This window comes from Pteronotus mesoamericanus, unplaced genomic scaffold (genome assembly GCF_021234165.1).
Source record: "Pteronotus mesoamericanus isolate MK-2021 breed Mesoamerican mustached bat unplaced genomic scaffold, CSHL_Meso_final scaffold_408, whole genome shotgun sequence".
Classification (NCBI taxonomy): domain Eukaryota; kingdom Metazoa; phylum Chordata; class Mammalia; order Chiroptera; family Mormoopidae; genus Pteronotus; species Pteronotus mesoamericanus.
The window spans coordinates 5,896,300-5,912,338 of record NW_026555315.1 but is presented as its reverse complement, the minus strand read 5'-3'; the positions used below and the strand labels follow the sequence as shown (position 1 = coordinate 5,912,338).

The 16,039-nt window shown below is 42.4% G+C and overlaps 1 protein-coding gene, 1 long non-coding RNA gene and 1 other non-coding gene across 3 annotated transcripts; 1 reads left to right on the top strand and 2 right to left on the bottom strand.

Annotated features, from left to right (window-relative positions):
- Positions 1-775: 775 nt before the first annotated feature.
- Positions 776-3,073, bottom strand: LOC129086419 (uncharacterized). Its single transcript, XR_008530813.1, has 3 exons — positions 2,658-3,073; positions 958-1,163; positions 776-877 (listed from the first exon to the last, which is right to left on the bottom strand). It is a non-coding gene; the product is annotated as an uncharacterized LOC129086419 (long non-coding RNA).
- On the bottom strand, positions 1,004-1,099 carry LOC129086716 (Z30 small nucleolar RNA). The gene has a single exon (XR_008530838.1). It is a non-coding gene; the product is annotated as a Z30 small nucleolar RNA (small nucleolar RNA).
- Positions 3,074-3,080: 7 nt separating the features above from the next.
- LOC129086534 (protein SLFN14-like) lies at positions 3,081-14,820 on the top strand. The gene is made up of 5 exons (XM_054593098.1): positions 3,081-3,156; positions 8,352-9,410; positions 10,629-10,757; positions 11,463-12,177; positions 13,986-14,820. The coding sequence occupies exons 1-5, from the start codon at positions 3,081-3,083 to the stop codon at positions 14,818-14,820; spliced, it is 2,814 nt and encodes a 937-aa protein (XP_054449073.1).
- Positions 14,821-16,039: the final 1,219 nt, after the last annotated feature.

Here is a 16,039-nt window from a genome sequence, read left to right as displayed (position 1 = left end):
GAGTGAACATAAAGAGCAGTCTTAAGATTTCGGTGTGAAAGAAAAACGCTAGTAAGCAATGAAAATATGAAGTAAAATACCGATCTAACTGTGTAAAGAAGGGATCTTTTAATAAGCTCTGCTTGCTGTTAAAGAGTTTGCTAAACTGGCATGAATTATTCCAGCTATTACTAAAGTTTCTATGAAACACTTAAATTTTAAGAATAAATAATTTTGGCAAAGAACTGTTCCATGTTATGATTATTTGGAAACTTAAAGATTACTTGAGGTGTTTAAAGTAAATGTTTCATTCAGACCATCTTGACTTTTTGGGGTATTTTTGTATTAACATTTTGGTTTTTTGCGAGTCTAACACTTGAGGGGGGCAACCCTCTATTCCAACAGCAAGAATTCAGTCTTGTTTGAAATATCTTATACTAGAAATACTACAAAAATCACCTGTCCTGTGTAGAAAAATTCATGCCTGGATTGGCAAGTTGGTGAAAAGATACAGGTTCAAAACATCATGACTACAAGAGGAAGGATGAAAGTACTTTGTACATGCCTCTGCAGTGATAGAAGTTTTCCAAAACTTTAATGCATTGTAGCGATTCAAAGTACATACATTCTCTAACAGCACAAAAGTGATAAACTAAATTCTGAAACGGAACATCCTAAGGATTTTAAAATATTAACGCTTTCATGTATCATAAGGAGTATGTTGGATATTTGCAAAAATTCTTGATAAACAGCAAGGTTTTACCAAAGCAAATACCATAGTGAATTTTAAAAAAAAAAAAAAACATTTTTAATAAGTCAGTAAGGGGACTGAACCAGATTTAGGATTGAAGTAACATAGTATCCATGAAGGTGTCAAAGCCAGAGTTTTCAGCTCCACCTAAGAAAGAAAACATGAAAGTATCAGTAAAATTGAAAAGAATATCAAAGAAACACTCACATATGTAATAAAATATGTACCCAAATAGGCTAGAACCTAGCAATGTGGGAAACCCACAACAAGAATCAGCTCAGAGAGAAGATTAAGCGATCACGCCCCGGTCAGAGCCGGCAACGAGGAGCGGCAATACCAGGTCAGACTGCGCTTCACTCATCATCGCATCGCGGCATTTCACTCCCTCGTCTTACCCGGGGGTGTGCTCGCTTCCAAAAAAGCTTGGGTTCACCTATGGAGGAAAGACAAAGCCTTCTTTTTAGATAAGTTTAAGTTGCAACCGTGGGCTTCCAATAAATATCTTACCTTCTGTCTTCTGGTTTAATCCTGGTGAACAAATTTGGGGGGAGATTTTTTGTTGTGTGAAATACAGAGGCGAATGGGTAAGCATTTACAGTTTAAAAACTGAAAATACACATGAGGAAAATCTCAGGGATGCCTGTCGAGGGACTTACCTAGTTCCTAAAGCAAAAGCTTTAGAAAAGAGTTCCTACTAAATTCATTTATAAACTCCAGTTCATTTTATATATATATAAATATATATAATATTTATATATTATTATTTGATATATATTTTTATATATATTTTATATTATATAATATAATACATATTATATATTATATATATTATTGATATATTATATATTATATATATTATTTGATATATATTGAATATATATAATGTACAATTCTGCACACAAAGATAAAAAGTAGTCATACATTTTTTTTATACCAGAATCTTATATCTTAAGAGTCCAAGACCCAGAGAGGCTATGATTTGCCAAAGGTCCGGAGCAAATTAACAGCAGAGCTAGAAAGAGAACTAAGAGAACTAAGGTCTGATGACCAGATTTATATTTTTCCACAATTAGCTAAATATAAGGTATACTTTCATTTTTCTCCAGGGCATGGACAAGATAAAGGAAGCAATGTAAAGCCTGGGTAATTCACAACCTGAATAAGTAATTTCTGAAAAAGCTGGTTGCATATCATTCATTTTAAATGGCACCTGGTGATATACAATCGCTGACATGGAAAATTACTAGGATCACATGTCACCCTTCCCAGCATTTCAGCATGGTATTGTATCTAAATAACAATTTTGGAGACACCACCTGCTTCCTTCAGCCACCTCACATTGTCAATAGGTCGATATTCTGTAAAACTGACAACTGCTGGTTTGTGTTAGCCATTCAGCAACTAAGCTCTATGAAGGCGGGGCGGGGGGGGGGCGGCGGGGACGGGGGACTATAACCAAGGGCCTGTTTTACAGGTGTTACGCTTGAGCCTTAGTTTCATCACCCTCTACACAAACCACACTTTCCTAATTTTCTTCTTTAATACACTTTGCGCCATCCGGAATGCCTTCGCCACCCCTTTCAACCTGGAGAACGCCTAATTACGGTTTTAAAACCTTACTCAAATGCCACTTTCTCTGTTAAGTGGTCCCAAACTATCAGTCATCCCCTCCTCCGACTCCAACAGCACCCTTTCCCACGAAGGCACGCACCACGCGCCAATTACTCAGGTCCCCCACCTCCTCGTCTGCCCCATCAGAGTCCCTAAAGAACCAGGACTGTGTCTTTCTGGCCTTCGCATCCATTACACTCAGAATGGCGCATAGGAGGAGGCCCACTAAATGAGCGTTTACCACAGTCAGTACATGACCCTCCCCGCTAAATCCTAAATTATAAAAGCATCAGCACAATTTAGAAAGCCCACTTACCTCCTACGCTTCACGTAGGTAAGGACCATACCGCAAGCATCTCTAAACACTCCTTCTCCCAGCGTCTCCTTCATGGCGCTCTGCACGGCGCCCCGCGCAGGCAAACCCATGCTTACACAGAGTGGACCCTCAAAAATAAAATAATATGGCCCAAACCCCACCACCTTCAAGAATGACTGAGAAAAGCCGTCCTCGCGGGGAAACACGAGTAAGGCCGGAGCCAGGGCTCACACCTGAGACGCAGGCAGAAGTCCTAAACCCTCTTCCGGAACTCCTAATGCTCCTGCGATCTAGACTCTGTAAGAGTCTGGCCCGGACCTGCGAAGGCTGACGGTGCTGGTTCCCGGGCCAGACGGGTCCCCCCAACCCGCCTCGGGGCCCGCCGGATTCCCACCGCCTCGTGCGGCCTTCGCCGGACAACCAATGGCGCGGCGGCCAGCGGATCACGTGGTGGCGGTGGGCTGGTGCAAGAAACAGCCAATCGGAGGGCGAGACGAACGTCAGGGGTGTAGCGGGCTGGAGGATGGAACCGCCTTTTCCGTTGCTGCTTGGCCTAGCAAGCTAGATCTTAAGGGTTACGGTCGTCGCTCTACAGCCTCGGAGGAGGTCCCTCCCGCCCTCGAGCCTCAGCAGGGCTCTCGTTCCGAGTGGTCTTGTCCGTGCCTTGTTTCACAGCGGGGAAAGGGTGTCTCAGGCAGTTGTGCCATGCGTTTTGGGGAAGATCTATTGACTGAGTGATCCAACATTGTTTATTGTCGTTTGTGCGGGTTCCCGCGTGACAGCTAAAGGTCTTAGACGAGACTTAGATGAAAATGTCCGTCTTCGTCCAGGAGGAACTTACTGGCTCTTGGACGCTTCCTAAATAAGCAAGAGGTGCCGCAATAAAAGTGCAGCTAAATATCAGAAGTGTGAGGGAGAGCAGGAAAGACTTCTTGGAAGAGGTGGCACTTGATCAGACGGGTGGGGTTTCAGAATTAGGAGATTCTGGGAGAAGGAATGATTTCATCCCCGAATTAAGTGAGAAAGCTGACCAAATTTAGGTAAAGTTGAAACGGGTAGAGTTTCTCAAAAATCGTTGAGTTAGAAACACCAGCATCAAATACAGATGTCCTCCAGCATCAAAAACAAAATATTCTGGGGTTGGAGCCCAGGCGTGCATATTTTTAATATTAGCCCTATGGGTGATCCTGAGTCACGCCAAAGTTTGAGGATCAATGACAGTGTTAAAGAAAGGGAGTGGTAGGAGGTTTGAAAGACAGGTCAAAGCTTTGTTAAGAACGGTGCTTATTGGCTGTGCAGTTCCGACTACGCCGGAGAAAGTGAGAGGTTTAATAATTTCAGAGCCCAAGATGTTAGGAGATCAGAGATGTGCTTTAGAAAATTCAAAATGCAACTTTAGATTGAAGGAAGGCAGAGGGAAGCTATTGTAAGGGCTTACAGTGGTCCAGTGAGAGCTAATAAGAGCCTAAATTAGGGAGGGCTGTGGCAGAGGAAATGCTTTCCAGACAAGAAAAAGCTAAAGGAGTTCACCACCACCAAAACAGTATTGCAAGAAATGTTAAAGCATCGTCTTGAAGAAGAGATTTAAAAGTATGAATAATAAGTGACTATAAAAAAAAGAATGAAATCTCACCATTTGTGACAGCATAGATGGACCTAGAGGGTATTATGCTAAGTGAAATAAGTCAGTTAGAGAAAGACAAATCCCATATGATCTCACTTATATGTGGAATCTAAAGAACAATATAAATGAACAAAACAGAAACAGACTCATAGATACAGGGAACTGACTGATGATTGGCAGAGGGAAGGGGGTTGGGCGATTGGGTGAAAAAGGTGAAGGGATTGAGAAGTACAGATTGGTTTGGTAGTTACAAAATAGCCATGGGAATGTAAAGCACAGCATAGAAAATATAGCCAATAATAGTGTAATAACCATGTATGGTGCCAGATGGGTACTTGAAATATCAGGGCGGGGGTCACTTTTTAAAGTATATGGTTGTCTAATCACTATGCTGTACACCTGAACCTAATACAAAATAATATTGAATGTAAACTGTGAAAAAAATTTAATTAAAGAAAAAGGGCAGATACTACGAGGTAAGCCAACTGCAGGCCTCAGTGTGGACATTCAGAAATGACCTATAATTAGGTTTCTGAGAGTTGCTTTTTTTCCCACCTGCAAATCTGGTGTGAAGTTTATGAATAGCTAAGGGAACCCCTAGTAACATTTTGCTAATTATCACTATGGCTGCTGCTTTTTTTAAACCTTATGGAATACCACAACTTGTTTATGTGTTCTTATGTGGATGGACATAGGGTTTGTTCCTTCTTTCCTTTCTTCTTTCTTTTTTTATTTTTTTGCAATTATAAAGTTTTTATTTTGACGTGTAGCCCCAGAGCGCAGCACCATGTTTGGAACTCTGTAGATGCTTAGTAATTGATTATTGAATGAAAAGCTGACATTATATTCCAGGCACCACACTAAGCTCTTTATGTTCATCATCTCACTTTATTCTCACAACTGTATGGAGAAGGCACTATTATTATCTCCAATTGACACAGAAGGAATCTGAGGCTTAGATTAGTTTATCCAAAGCCTCAACTCTAGAAAGGGCCAGAGCTAAGATTTCAACAGAGAATGTCGTTTCATCATAAACAAATTGAAGTAGAAACACAGAATTATTTGATGGTTCAATTTAGCGGGAGACAAGTATGTTAGTTTCTTATGGCTGCTTATCAAATTACCACAAACTTTGTTGCCTAAGAAATCAGACATTTATTTTCCCACAACTAGGAGTTTGACACCAGTTTTATTGGGCACAAATCAAGGTGTCGGCAGGGCTGTGCTCCCTGGGGTGGGGGCGGGGGGGCTGTCGGGGAGAACTCATTCCTGCCTCTTCCAGCCTCCGGCCGCCACTGCATTTCTTCAGTCGTGGCCACAGCACCGCAATCGTTGCCTCTTTGGGTCACACACGGCCTCCTCCCCATTGTGTGTATCAGGTATCTCTCTGCCTCTCTCTTGGGAAAACTTTTGTCACTGGACTTAGGGCCCACCCGGATAATCCAGGAAAATCTCCCCATCCCAAGAGTCTTACTTAACCACATCGCAAAGACCTGTTTTCCTCATAAGGTAACATTTACAGGTTAATAATAATAGTAATAGCAATAATAAAAATTAATAACAATAATGATAGTAACGATAATAATAGTAATAATTATGTTAATTATTAACATATCGATTAACATAATGATTAATTATTAACATAATTAAAATAATAATTACTATTATACAGGTACTTCAAGAACCTTTATCCAGTTTAACCAGCATTTCCAAATAAGATAACTATCTCTCGTCTGTTTATTTATTTTTCAATTATAAAACAATTTATGTTCATTGTAGACCATTTAGAATATACATAAAAGTTTTTTTTTTTTAAAGGAAAGGAAATGAAATGAAAACCATCTGTAGTCCTCTCATCCAGAGACAGCCAGCTTCATCAATGAGCAATTTTCTGGGTCTTGTGCCCCCCCCCTCCAAATAAGGAAGAATAGGAAACAGAGAATAAAAGTAGTAAGAACAGAAAGAAAAACTTGGAAGGTAATGGAATAAGTTAATATTGCTCATAATGGCTATATACTGAGCAGCCTAGTTTAAAATAAATGTAGAGCTTTGAAAGAAAATTAACCAGGACAGGAAGTGCTTGGACAATGTATAGAAATAATGCCAGTCCCTTAGAAGTGGGAAGTTTAGCCCTGGAGACTCACTCAAAAATTTCTGAATCTTCCCCTCACTACCTAATTCATGCCCAGAAGCCAGGCCCAGCCTGCTAATCTTCTCTGTCATAGGCTTTCCTTGGGTCCTTATCAGCCTTCCTCAGTGGGGCAATGTTGTGAGGACTGGGGCAGTCTGGCGGGGTTCCTGCTCCTCCCAGGCTGATATCAAAGGGCAGCAGGGACCGTGACAGAAAGCAAACACTCAGACCCAAGCCAGATGTGGGACTGAAACAGCAGGCAGAAAAGCAAGAGCATCAGGTAAAAAAAAAAAAAATTTATTTAATTTTTAAAAACTTCACCCATCTCATCTTAGATGCAGTTTATGTCTGAGGGCACGAAGGGCGTGGTAAAAGAGTAGCTGAGGAGACACTTACAAAGGGGATGAGCGAGAGATTTGGGAAAAGTGGAAAGGCTGTTTACGTGGAGCAAGGATCTCAACTATCTTTATCACAGTTGTTACCAGTTATGATAGGACAGTTGTACCATTTCAAAAAGCAGTTGGATTTGTCCTGTGAACCTCAGCACGTGGGAATGTTAGGGAGACATAATGTAGTTTAAAATGAGAAAGCCACTTCTAACAGAGCTGTCAGAAGATAGAAGGGACTAACTTGATAGGTAATGAATTGCTCATCGCTGGAGGTGTTCGAGCATTTGCTGGAAAGTAGTTTCTTGGGAGTTGGGAATATTACAAAGGGGATTTAAGAATCAATCAGATAGATCATTGGACCTGGAAATCTTTAAAGTTCCTTCCAACAGTTCTGTGAGTCTACAATATGAATAGAATGTTATTAGAAGTTTCTCTAAAGAGCCAGACATTTATATTTACCATCAGAAGATACTCACATATGAGAAAAAGTTAATCATGTTGGTCCTGGTTTACTTGGTAGAAGTGAGAAGGCAACCAAGAGCAAACTATGGCAGAGGAGGGTCCTGTTGGATACTTGTTAGTTCCCTCTCCATGGGTATAAACAGCGCCCACGTGGCCTCTACTTTGCAAAGATTACACAGAAGAAATAAACACTTCCAGAGGGAGAATTTTGGTTTGGGTTAGTAAACATTTTATTTTTGCAGTTAACTAAAGCTAAGGGAGCCGTGTCTGATTCAATTTAGATGGCTGTTCTCCGACCTTGAAGCAAAAGGAGGTTCACCACAATTTGATAACTATGTCTCATAGGTCCTGTTCTTTCCCAAGTCTTACAGGTTTTCGCAGCACAGGGCAGAAAAACACTTGCTCCTCTATCATACTGTGTATGAAGAAATGTACTTTTAGAAGAATGTTTGAGGAGATTAACAGAATTCTGCACTTGGTATCAATGGACAGTCTTTTGGGAGTACAATAAAGCTTTTAGAAATGTACAAAATAACACATAAAGAATATTAAGTTTTATGCTTGTTTTTATAGTAAGATATTTACACCACATAGACTATGAAACTGAACTCTCGTAGTTCACTATCATCCCCATTCTTTCCCCTTTAAATTATAAATAGAAGTGTTTTTGACTTCAGTGTCTATCTCTGCACAGCCTCTAGTAACTCGCTCTGACTTCTGTTCCAACCCATGCTTTTTTTCAACCCATGACTTTTATAAGATCTGGGATCACTGACGGCACTTCCTGATTTTAAATTTAAAAAAAAAATTCAGCACTGTAAGCTTTCCATTATGGCAAAATATTAAGCATTCACCTTTAACTGAGCCCATTCATGCTGGAAAGGCTAAAGATCTTGATGAAGTTGTTAGAAAACAGCAATATCAAAGATTATTTCCATGTTAAAATAAATGTATATGCAATAATCTACAGCTTTGAAAAAAATATTGTAGTCTCAGGAATTCTTGTTAATATAGAAATGACATTTCTGCCCTGCTTATTTATCGGAACCACTTTCTATCATTGTTTTGAGCGCAGAGGGGCTGCTGAGGTGAAAGTCTCCAGACCAATATGGAAACGTTCTATCCTGAGATCATCGTAGAGATGGGCACAGCGACTTTAGGAGAAGAGAAAAGGAGGAAGATGACCAATAACTATTTGAAAAGAACTGAGAATTCTAAAATCATCCAAGCCACGTGTGCACTGTTAAATTCCGGAGGAGGTGTGATCAAAGTGAAGATTGATGATAAAACCTACAGTTACCGATGCCATGGGCTGGGGCAGGACCTGGAAACTTCTTTTCAAAAGCTCCTTCCTTCAGGTTCACAGAAATACCTTGACTACATGCAACAAGGGCACAATCTCCTGATTTTTGTAAAGTCATGGAGTCCGGATGTTTTCAGCCTCCCCCTAAGGATTTGCAGCTTGCGCTCCAATTTGTATCAGAGAGATGTGACTTCTGCCATAAACCTGAGCGCCAGCAGTGCCCTGGCGCTTCTCAGACTGAAGCAGTCGAGAGCCCAGAGAGGAAGGCCGAGGGCGAGGGAGCTGCATCCCCAGAGAGTTCTTGACACAAACATCCAGGAAGAGGAAGATATGAGGACGTCTGCCTGGAACTTTCTTCAGAAGGACAAACTCATATATAAAGAGAAACTCAACTTTACTGAGTCAACACATGTGGAGTTTAAAAGGTTCACCACCAAAAAGATTGTCCCTAGGATTAAAGAAATGCTTTCTCATTACATTTCTGCATTTGCCAACACCCAAGGGGGATACCTCATTATTGGGGTAGACGATAAGAGCAAAGAAGTGTTTGGATGTAAGAGAGAAAAAGTGAACCCAGACTTATTAAAAAAGGAAATAGAAAACTGCATTAAAAAATTGCCTGTATTCCACTTCTGCCATGAAAAACCAGGGGTGAATTTCACTACCAAAATCTTGGACGTGTACCAGAAAGATGTCCTGTATGGCTACGTCTGCGTGGTTCGCGTGGAGCCCTTCTGCTGTGTAGTGTTCACAGAGGCCCCGGACTCCTGGATCGTGGAGGACAACTCTGTCACCAGGCTGACGGTGGAGAACTGGGTGGCCATGATGCTGGATATTCAGCCAGGTAAAGCAGAAGAGAAGTCATTATTCAGTTAGTAGGGAGGAACCTCCTTCTCTGCCTTCCAAGGCCTTTGGGTCTGATATTTTACTTAAAGAACAGGAAGCTGGTTTGCTTAAAAGCTCTCCCATTACATGGTTCTTTTTCTAATATTTTTAATTCCAAAGAGAGACCACATGAACTCTTTGAGGTTAAGAAATGCTCGGGTTTTAGTCTACTTTGGGGAAGTTGTAGCACGCCGTCCGCCCTGGACCGGTGACAGTCCCAGTCTGCGCTCTGTAAAGCCCCATTGAAAACCTTGCAGGCTGATATTTCCAGTCAAAAGGATTCTTCAACAGTCCTATGCTAAGGACATTTCCGAGAAACGCTGTTTAAGAATGACTCTCCACTAATTCCCTCAAGGGAAGCTTGTTGACAGTTTTGAATCATTTCAGTGAACGGCAGGAGCTAATAGGTTCAATCTCTGGGCTTGGGGCACCACCAAGTGGGGAAAAGCTGATGCAAAAGGACAGACGGGGGCAGAGAAAGGCGGTGGGGGAGGAGGACTCCTGGAGTTTTCACTTCCCCTACAGTTTTGCTCAGCATCAGCTCTGGTGATTTCTAAGCAATTAGTAGAGGACTTATAGCCTGAACAAAGCGTATCAGTTTGCCTTCATGGTTAATGTGTTCCAAATTTGATAAAAGAAGCTTGGATCAAGACTCGAGTGATTTTATTGGATTATTCTTTCTCTTCTAAATTTGTTTTAGTGTACACACGCACACACAGACTCCCCAAACTAGAGACCCTGCCACTTTCTATTCCATCTGAACTTTGGATTGGGACTTAAAACAACTATAACAATATAAAAAATATATACTGTGCTTAACTTCTTCTGACTCTACCCCTTTGAGAAGGCTTTTCCTCATAGAAATGACCTGGAATCAGACTATTAGAGTTGGAAGGAATTCAGGCTCCCCTCACGCTGGCATGAGAGAGAGAAGTGAACTGACTTGCTCGCGATGAGTCACACGGTGACTTGGATGATGCGGGACCCTGCAGGAGGGCCCAGACGTCCTTTCCTAACAAAACGTGGACTGTTTGAGTCACAGAAAGTGTGAGAGCAGCTCTGGCCCGATGCAAACCACCAGTCAACGGGGGCGGGGTGGGGGAAGAGGGACACACAGAATTAAAACGTTCATTTTCTTTTTGGTCTGAAACATCTCTCCGCGTATTTATTTGTTTAGCGCCCTCCAGTTTGACCGCAGGCTGCCGCCTCCCCCTGACTTCACGAGCTTCATCTGCGCCAGGGAGCCCATCATATCTCCTGAAAGTCCTGGAATTTAAGGATGCTCTACAACAACGTCTGTTTCCAGGTATTTCCTTCTCCATTTCAGCTAAGGGGGCTATTTTTCCCCCTAAAATTACATTGAGAGGAACTGACAGCAATTAGTCCAAATCTGTCCAAACCTGGAGGTGAGCTGTGGAGTTCCATAACAAAGTCTCTCAACTCTGAAGATTTGGGTTGAGATTAATAAGTGTGTCACTAACTAAACACAGGCGATTCTCTGTTGAGGGGGCTGCTTGCTGAACCGTAGGATGTTTAGCACCATCTGTGGCCTCTACCCTCTAGATTCCAGTAGCACCCCTCCAGCTCTGACAATCAGAAAATTTCTGGACATTACTAAATGCCCCGGGAGGGGGCAGTTAAAACTGCCACATGTTAAGCATCACTGTTTTAAAGGAAATTTCTTAGTTCCCTCAAAGCATCAGGTACACACACACCCTTCCCAGGAAGTAGTGACTTCCTAGCAGTAGTGGAGCATTTGTGGTTGAGCAGACAGTGCTAGGGGGCTCTTCTGTGAAGACCCCTCCCTGGCTGCCCTCCGCTGGATGACAGCTGCCAGCAGAGGGAACGGCACAGCCCTGGCCTGCGAAGAGGGGGTGCTTTCTTTGCAGACAAGGAAACCGACTTGAACCAGAAAGTTCATGGCTCGATTCATTTCTTGCTATGATATTGCAGGGAATATTCACAATATGCTTTTGTACATTTTAGTAACTTCCATTCCTTGGCTTTTCAGTGACACAGGAAGGGATACAGTTTAAACCAGAATCCCTCTGTAAGAAGCTCTTCTCAGACCATAAAGAACTGGAAGAATTAATGAAGACTCAGACACGTCCTTGCTCTCAGGGGATTGTGCTATTTTCTAGAAGCTGGGCTAGTGACATTGGCCTCAGGAAAGACCAGAATGTCCTGTGTGATGCTCTCCTAATAGCAGTTGACAGCCCCCTGGTACTCTATACGGTCTTCATACACCCCGCTGGGACTGAAGGGCTTGAGTATGCCCAGAACACTGCCCGCCAGCTAAAGCAGAAACTGGGAACGCTGGGCGGTTACACGGGGAAAGTGTGTGTTATTCCGAGGCTGACGCACCTGCCCGGCACACAGGATAGGCCCTGTGAAGTCCCTGTGCACTACCCCCAGTCCTACCAGCTTGCGAATAAGGAGGAGATGGAAGACTTGCTACAGGCCCTGGTCGTGGTCTTGCTGTGCTCTAGTTCCCTTCTGAGTGACCAGCTGGGCTGTGAGTTTTTCAACTTGCTCATAGCAGAGCAGTGTGAGCTGCTTTCAGAGAGCCTTCAGGAGACGCGAGAACTGTTCGTCCACTGCTTTCCGGGCACAAGGAAGACAGCCCTAGCCGTAAAGATCATGGAGAAAATTAAGGACCTATTCCACTGCAAAGCAAAAGAGATCCTCTATGTTTGTGAACATGACTCCTTAAAGGATTACGTGGCGTAAGTGTGTCACTAACTAAACACAATAAATGTGTTTAGGCAGTCTTTTCAATAGTATCAGAAAAGGAATTTATGTTAGTTAAGATTTTGCACCCTGGCTGGTGTGGTTCAGTGGGTTGAGTGCTGGCTTGTGAATCAAAAGGTCACCGGTTTGATTCCTAGTCAGGGCACATGCCTGGGTGGCGGGCCAGGTCCTCAGATGGTGGCATGTGAGAGGTGACATATTTCTCTCCTCTTTCTCCCTCCCTTCCCCTCTCTCTAAAACGAAAATAAATAGCGGTGTATAGGGTGGTGGGCAGGGCAGGGGAAAACAATGAGAGGAAAACGGGGACAACTGTAATTGAACAACAATAAAAAAATATGAAAAGAAAGTAAATAAATAAAATCTTTCTTTTAAAAAAGGATTTTGCAGTGCCTTAACTGTGTAAATGCAAAAACCCAAACATTTACATGTAATCAGCTGGTGGAGCTATAAATGGGTACTTTGCTATTTTCAGGCTTTGACACCTCATCATAAATTAGCCAACTATGCATAACTTTAAATTTATATAACTAGAAACATCTTTCACCATCATTGGTGACTTTAAATTTAAGGAAAGTGGGAATGAATCTATCTTGCTTTAGACCAACATTGTGCTTGATACTTAATACTTTATAGTCATAGGGTAATTCGGTTAATTAGACATTCTACATAGTAGAAATTTGAATTTACATACCATTTGATTTCATTTATAAAATATTTTCATTTGTTTGACTTGTTCTGAATCAATAATTTTAGAAAACATGCAAATTTGCTCCTGATTTAAATTTTTAGCTTTCACTTTAGTGAAGGAAATTGGTTGCTTTATAATCCAGCAAATGAGGGCAAAATTCATTTAAGTTTTGGTTTGGTTTTCCTATTTATTCAACAAATCTTTTTGAGCACTGTGTGTACGCTAGGGACTGTGTACATTTATTGTTAGCAGGGAAAACATATTGAAGACTTGGCCATAAAGCCCAGTAAGGGAGACAAAAAAATAAAATAAGCAATGTGCATATTGTATAATTAATATGATAATAAAGACATGCTTATCTTAACTTGGGCCGAAGTTTGGTCAGCAAATACCTCCCCCAACCCCAACAAAGAAGATCGTTGGGCATACTCTTAAGTCCATAGGGAAAGTAAATAAAATGAGGGTTTTTTAGGCAAAGGGCAGAACAGGTGCAAAGACATGAAAGCACTTGAGAATCAGAAGGGTAAGTTTCACCGGAGCGGAGGAGGTGGGGGGATGGGGATGGAGTTGGAAAGGAGACAGGAGCCATATTATGAAGGGTATTGCCAGCTGTGCTACAGGCTAAGTTTCTCTTTTAATCCTTATCCAAGGACGTGCTAATTAATTTTAGATAGAAGGGAAGGGGGAGAAACATCCACGTGAGAGAGAAATATCGATCAGTTGCCTTCTAGTATGCGCCCTGCCTGAGGATTGAACCTGCAACCCAGGTATGTGCCCTGACCAGGAACTGAACCTGCAACGTTTTGGTCTACAGGATGGTGCTCCAACCAACTGAGCCACGCCAGCCAGGGCTACCTGGAATTATTCCAAAAGTTTTACATTCAGGTTTAACTAGATAACCTTGAAGAGCTGATTTTGCAAGTATGTATTCTCTCTGTCTGGTAACTTGTAGTAGAGCAATTTGGTAGTATTCAGTTCACAATTGAATCAATTAATCAGCCTCCAAATGAAAAGTAGCCTCCCATGACAATCCAGAGAATAATGAGTACAAGGTGTTTCCTGAAAGCTTATCTATTCTCTCTTTCATGCTTACAGCCAACATACCACCTGCCGAGCTGTGACCCGGAAAACCTTCATGGGAGGGGAATTCCTAAAGGTTAAACACATAGTGATGGACGAGACTGAGAATTTCTGCAGCAAGTACGGTGATTGGTACATGAAGGCTAAGAGTATCACCCATCCAAAGGTGAGGGGAGCGAGAAGTGAAAACCTTCACCACGGGGTTCTCTGGATCTTTCTGGACCCTTTCCAAGTCCACCATGCTAATGTCAGTGGCCTTCCCCCTCCATCTGCTCAGTTTCCTCGTAAAGCAATCACCAAAGGGATCCACTGTTCTCTGGAAATAGCAAGGGTTATGAAACAGGAAATGAAAAAGATCAAAGAAAACCCTCCCTCCACCTCCTGTCTGGACACACTGGCATTGTTCAGGGAAGCTGCCTACGAGGAAGCAATGCGTGCTCAGGCTCTTCCTGGGGTGTGTGAGACAGAGACTAACCTGACAATGGAACAGATTGCAAAATACGTGGCAGATCGGTGTCATAGCCTGCTCCAGTGTGGCTATCTGCCCAAAGATATAGCAATTCTGTGCAGGAGAGAGGAGGACAGAGGACGCTATGAGTTTGCACTGCTAAAAGCAATGGAATTAACTGAGACCCACAGAGCAACAGAAGCTGTGTTCAGCCAGGCCTCTGGCGTTTGGGGCAATCACATCATTTTAGACAGCGTTCAGCAGTTTTCAGGCCTGCAGAGGAATATCGTGTTTGGGCTTAGTCCCGAGTGTGCCCTGTCAGAGGAAACTCACAAGCTCTGCTTTGCCTCAAGAGCCATTAAACACCTCTACCTGCTTTATGAAAAGAGGGCAGCTTCCTGAACATTATTTCAAACAATGCAGGAAGCCAGAAGGAGCAGAGTCCCTTCTCCCAGGCAGGTGGCAGTTACCTCTTTTCACTTATTACAAATGAGGAAATCAAGGCACAGCCAGTGTGGCAGAGAGCCCCAGAAATGTCTCTCACTGACCTTTTCCCAGTCCACTTCATCTCCTCCATGTACAATTACAACAGACTTATAATTGGTCCCCTGCATCTGGTTTCATACTGTCAGCCAGAGATGTTCTCCTCAAAGTAAGAACTGATTTTATGACATTCCCTGCTAATGTATCCTCAGTGAGTCCCTGCAGTGTTTAAACCAAGCCAATTTTCAAGGCGTTCCATGAGACATCCTGACTTACTCTCTTAACGCAGCCTGTGTTACACCTCCATCTCCCAGTGTTTCTAATGCACCCGCACTTGCTGGCCTATTTGGGGGTGGGAGGTAATGTGCCTTCAGGGCTGCTTATTTTGACTGGGTGTCTCAGGGAAGCACCTTGGTTGGCACGGCGTACTAGCTTTGGGTCTCAAGTTTTATAGTCTCAGAACTTGACCTCCTCTAGAAGAGGGCATCAGTCAGTACTTATGATGGGTGCAGGAGGCTCTGCATATTTCAGCATTAGGTCTGCTCTCTTGCGCTTCTGCTACTGCCATGTGAAGAGTATGCCTTGGGCCGCCTTGCAGTCACTGAAGGATGAGAGATGCGAAGCAGTTTTGAACTCAACTCATGACCGGGAACCAAGTTTGATGGATCCCAACTAGATTAGTGAAAACCCAGCTGATGTGCAATGCATAAGAGAAAAATAAATGCTCCTTATGGTATGGCTGAGATTTCAAGATTGTTTGTGTTGCGGCGGTAGCTGATTAATGCCGGCATTTCCTCATGTTGTAGCATGGTCTTCAAAATGATCATTTTTAATGGCTGTACAATGTCCCAGCTAGAGTATACAAAATTGCAGTAAGCATCCCACTATTAACTTGCATCACTAGCAATTTTACACTATTGAAATTAAACCAGGTCCATATGCAGGCTTACAACCTTTTCTTTCTTTGGTATATTTATCAATCCCCAGAGAAGAGATTACTGGATCAAAAGAGTAACCAAACCAAAGATTCGCCTTATTCACATTGGTTCTGATGGGAAGTGCATAGAAAACCCCTAATCACTGTACCTGACGGCATATAGATTTATTGCCTAAAATAAGGGAACAAAATACTGATGTT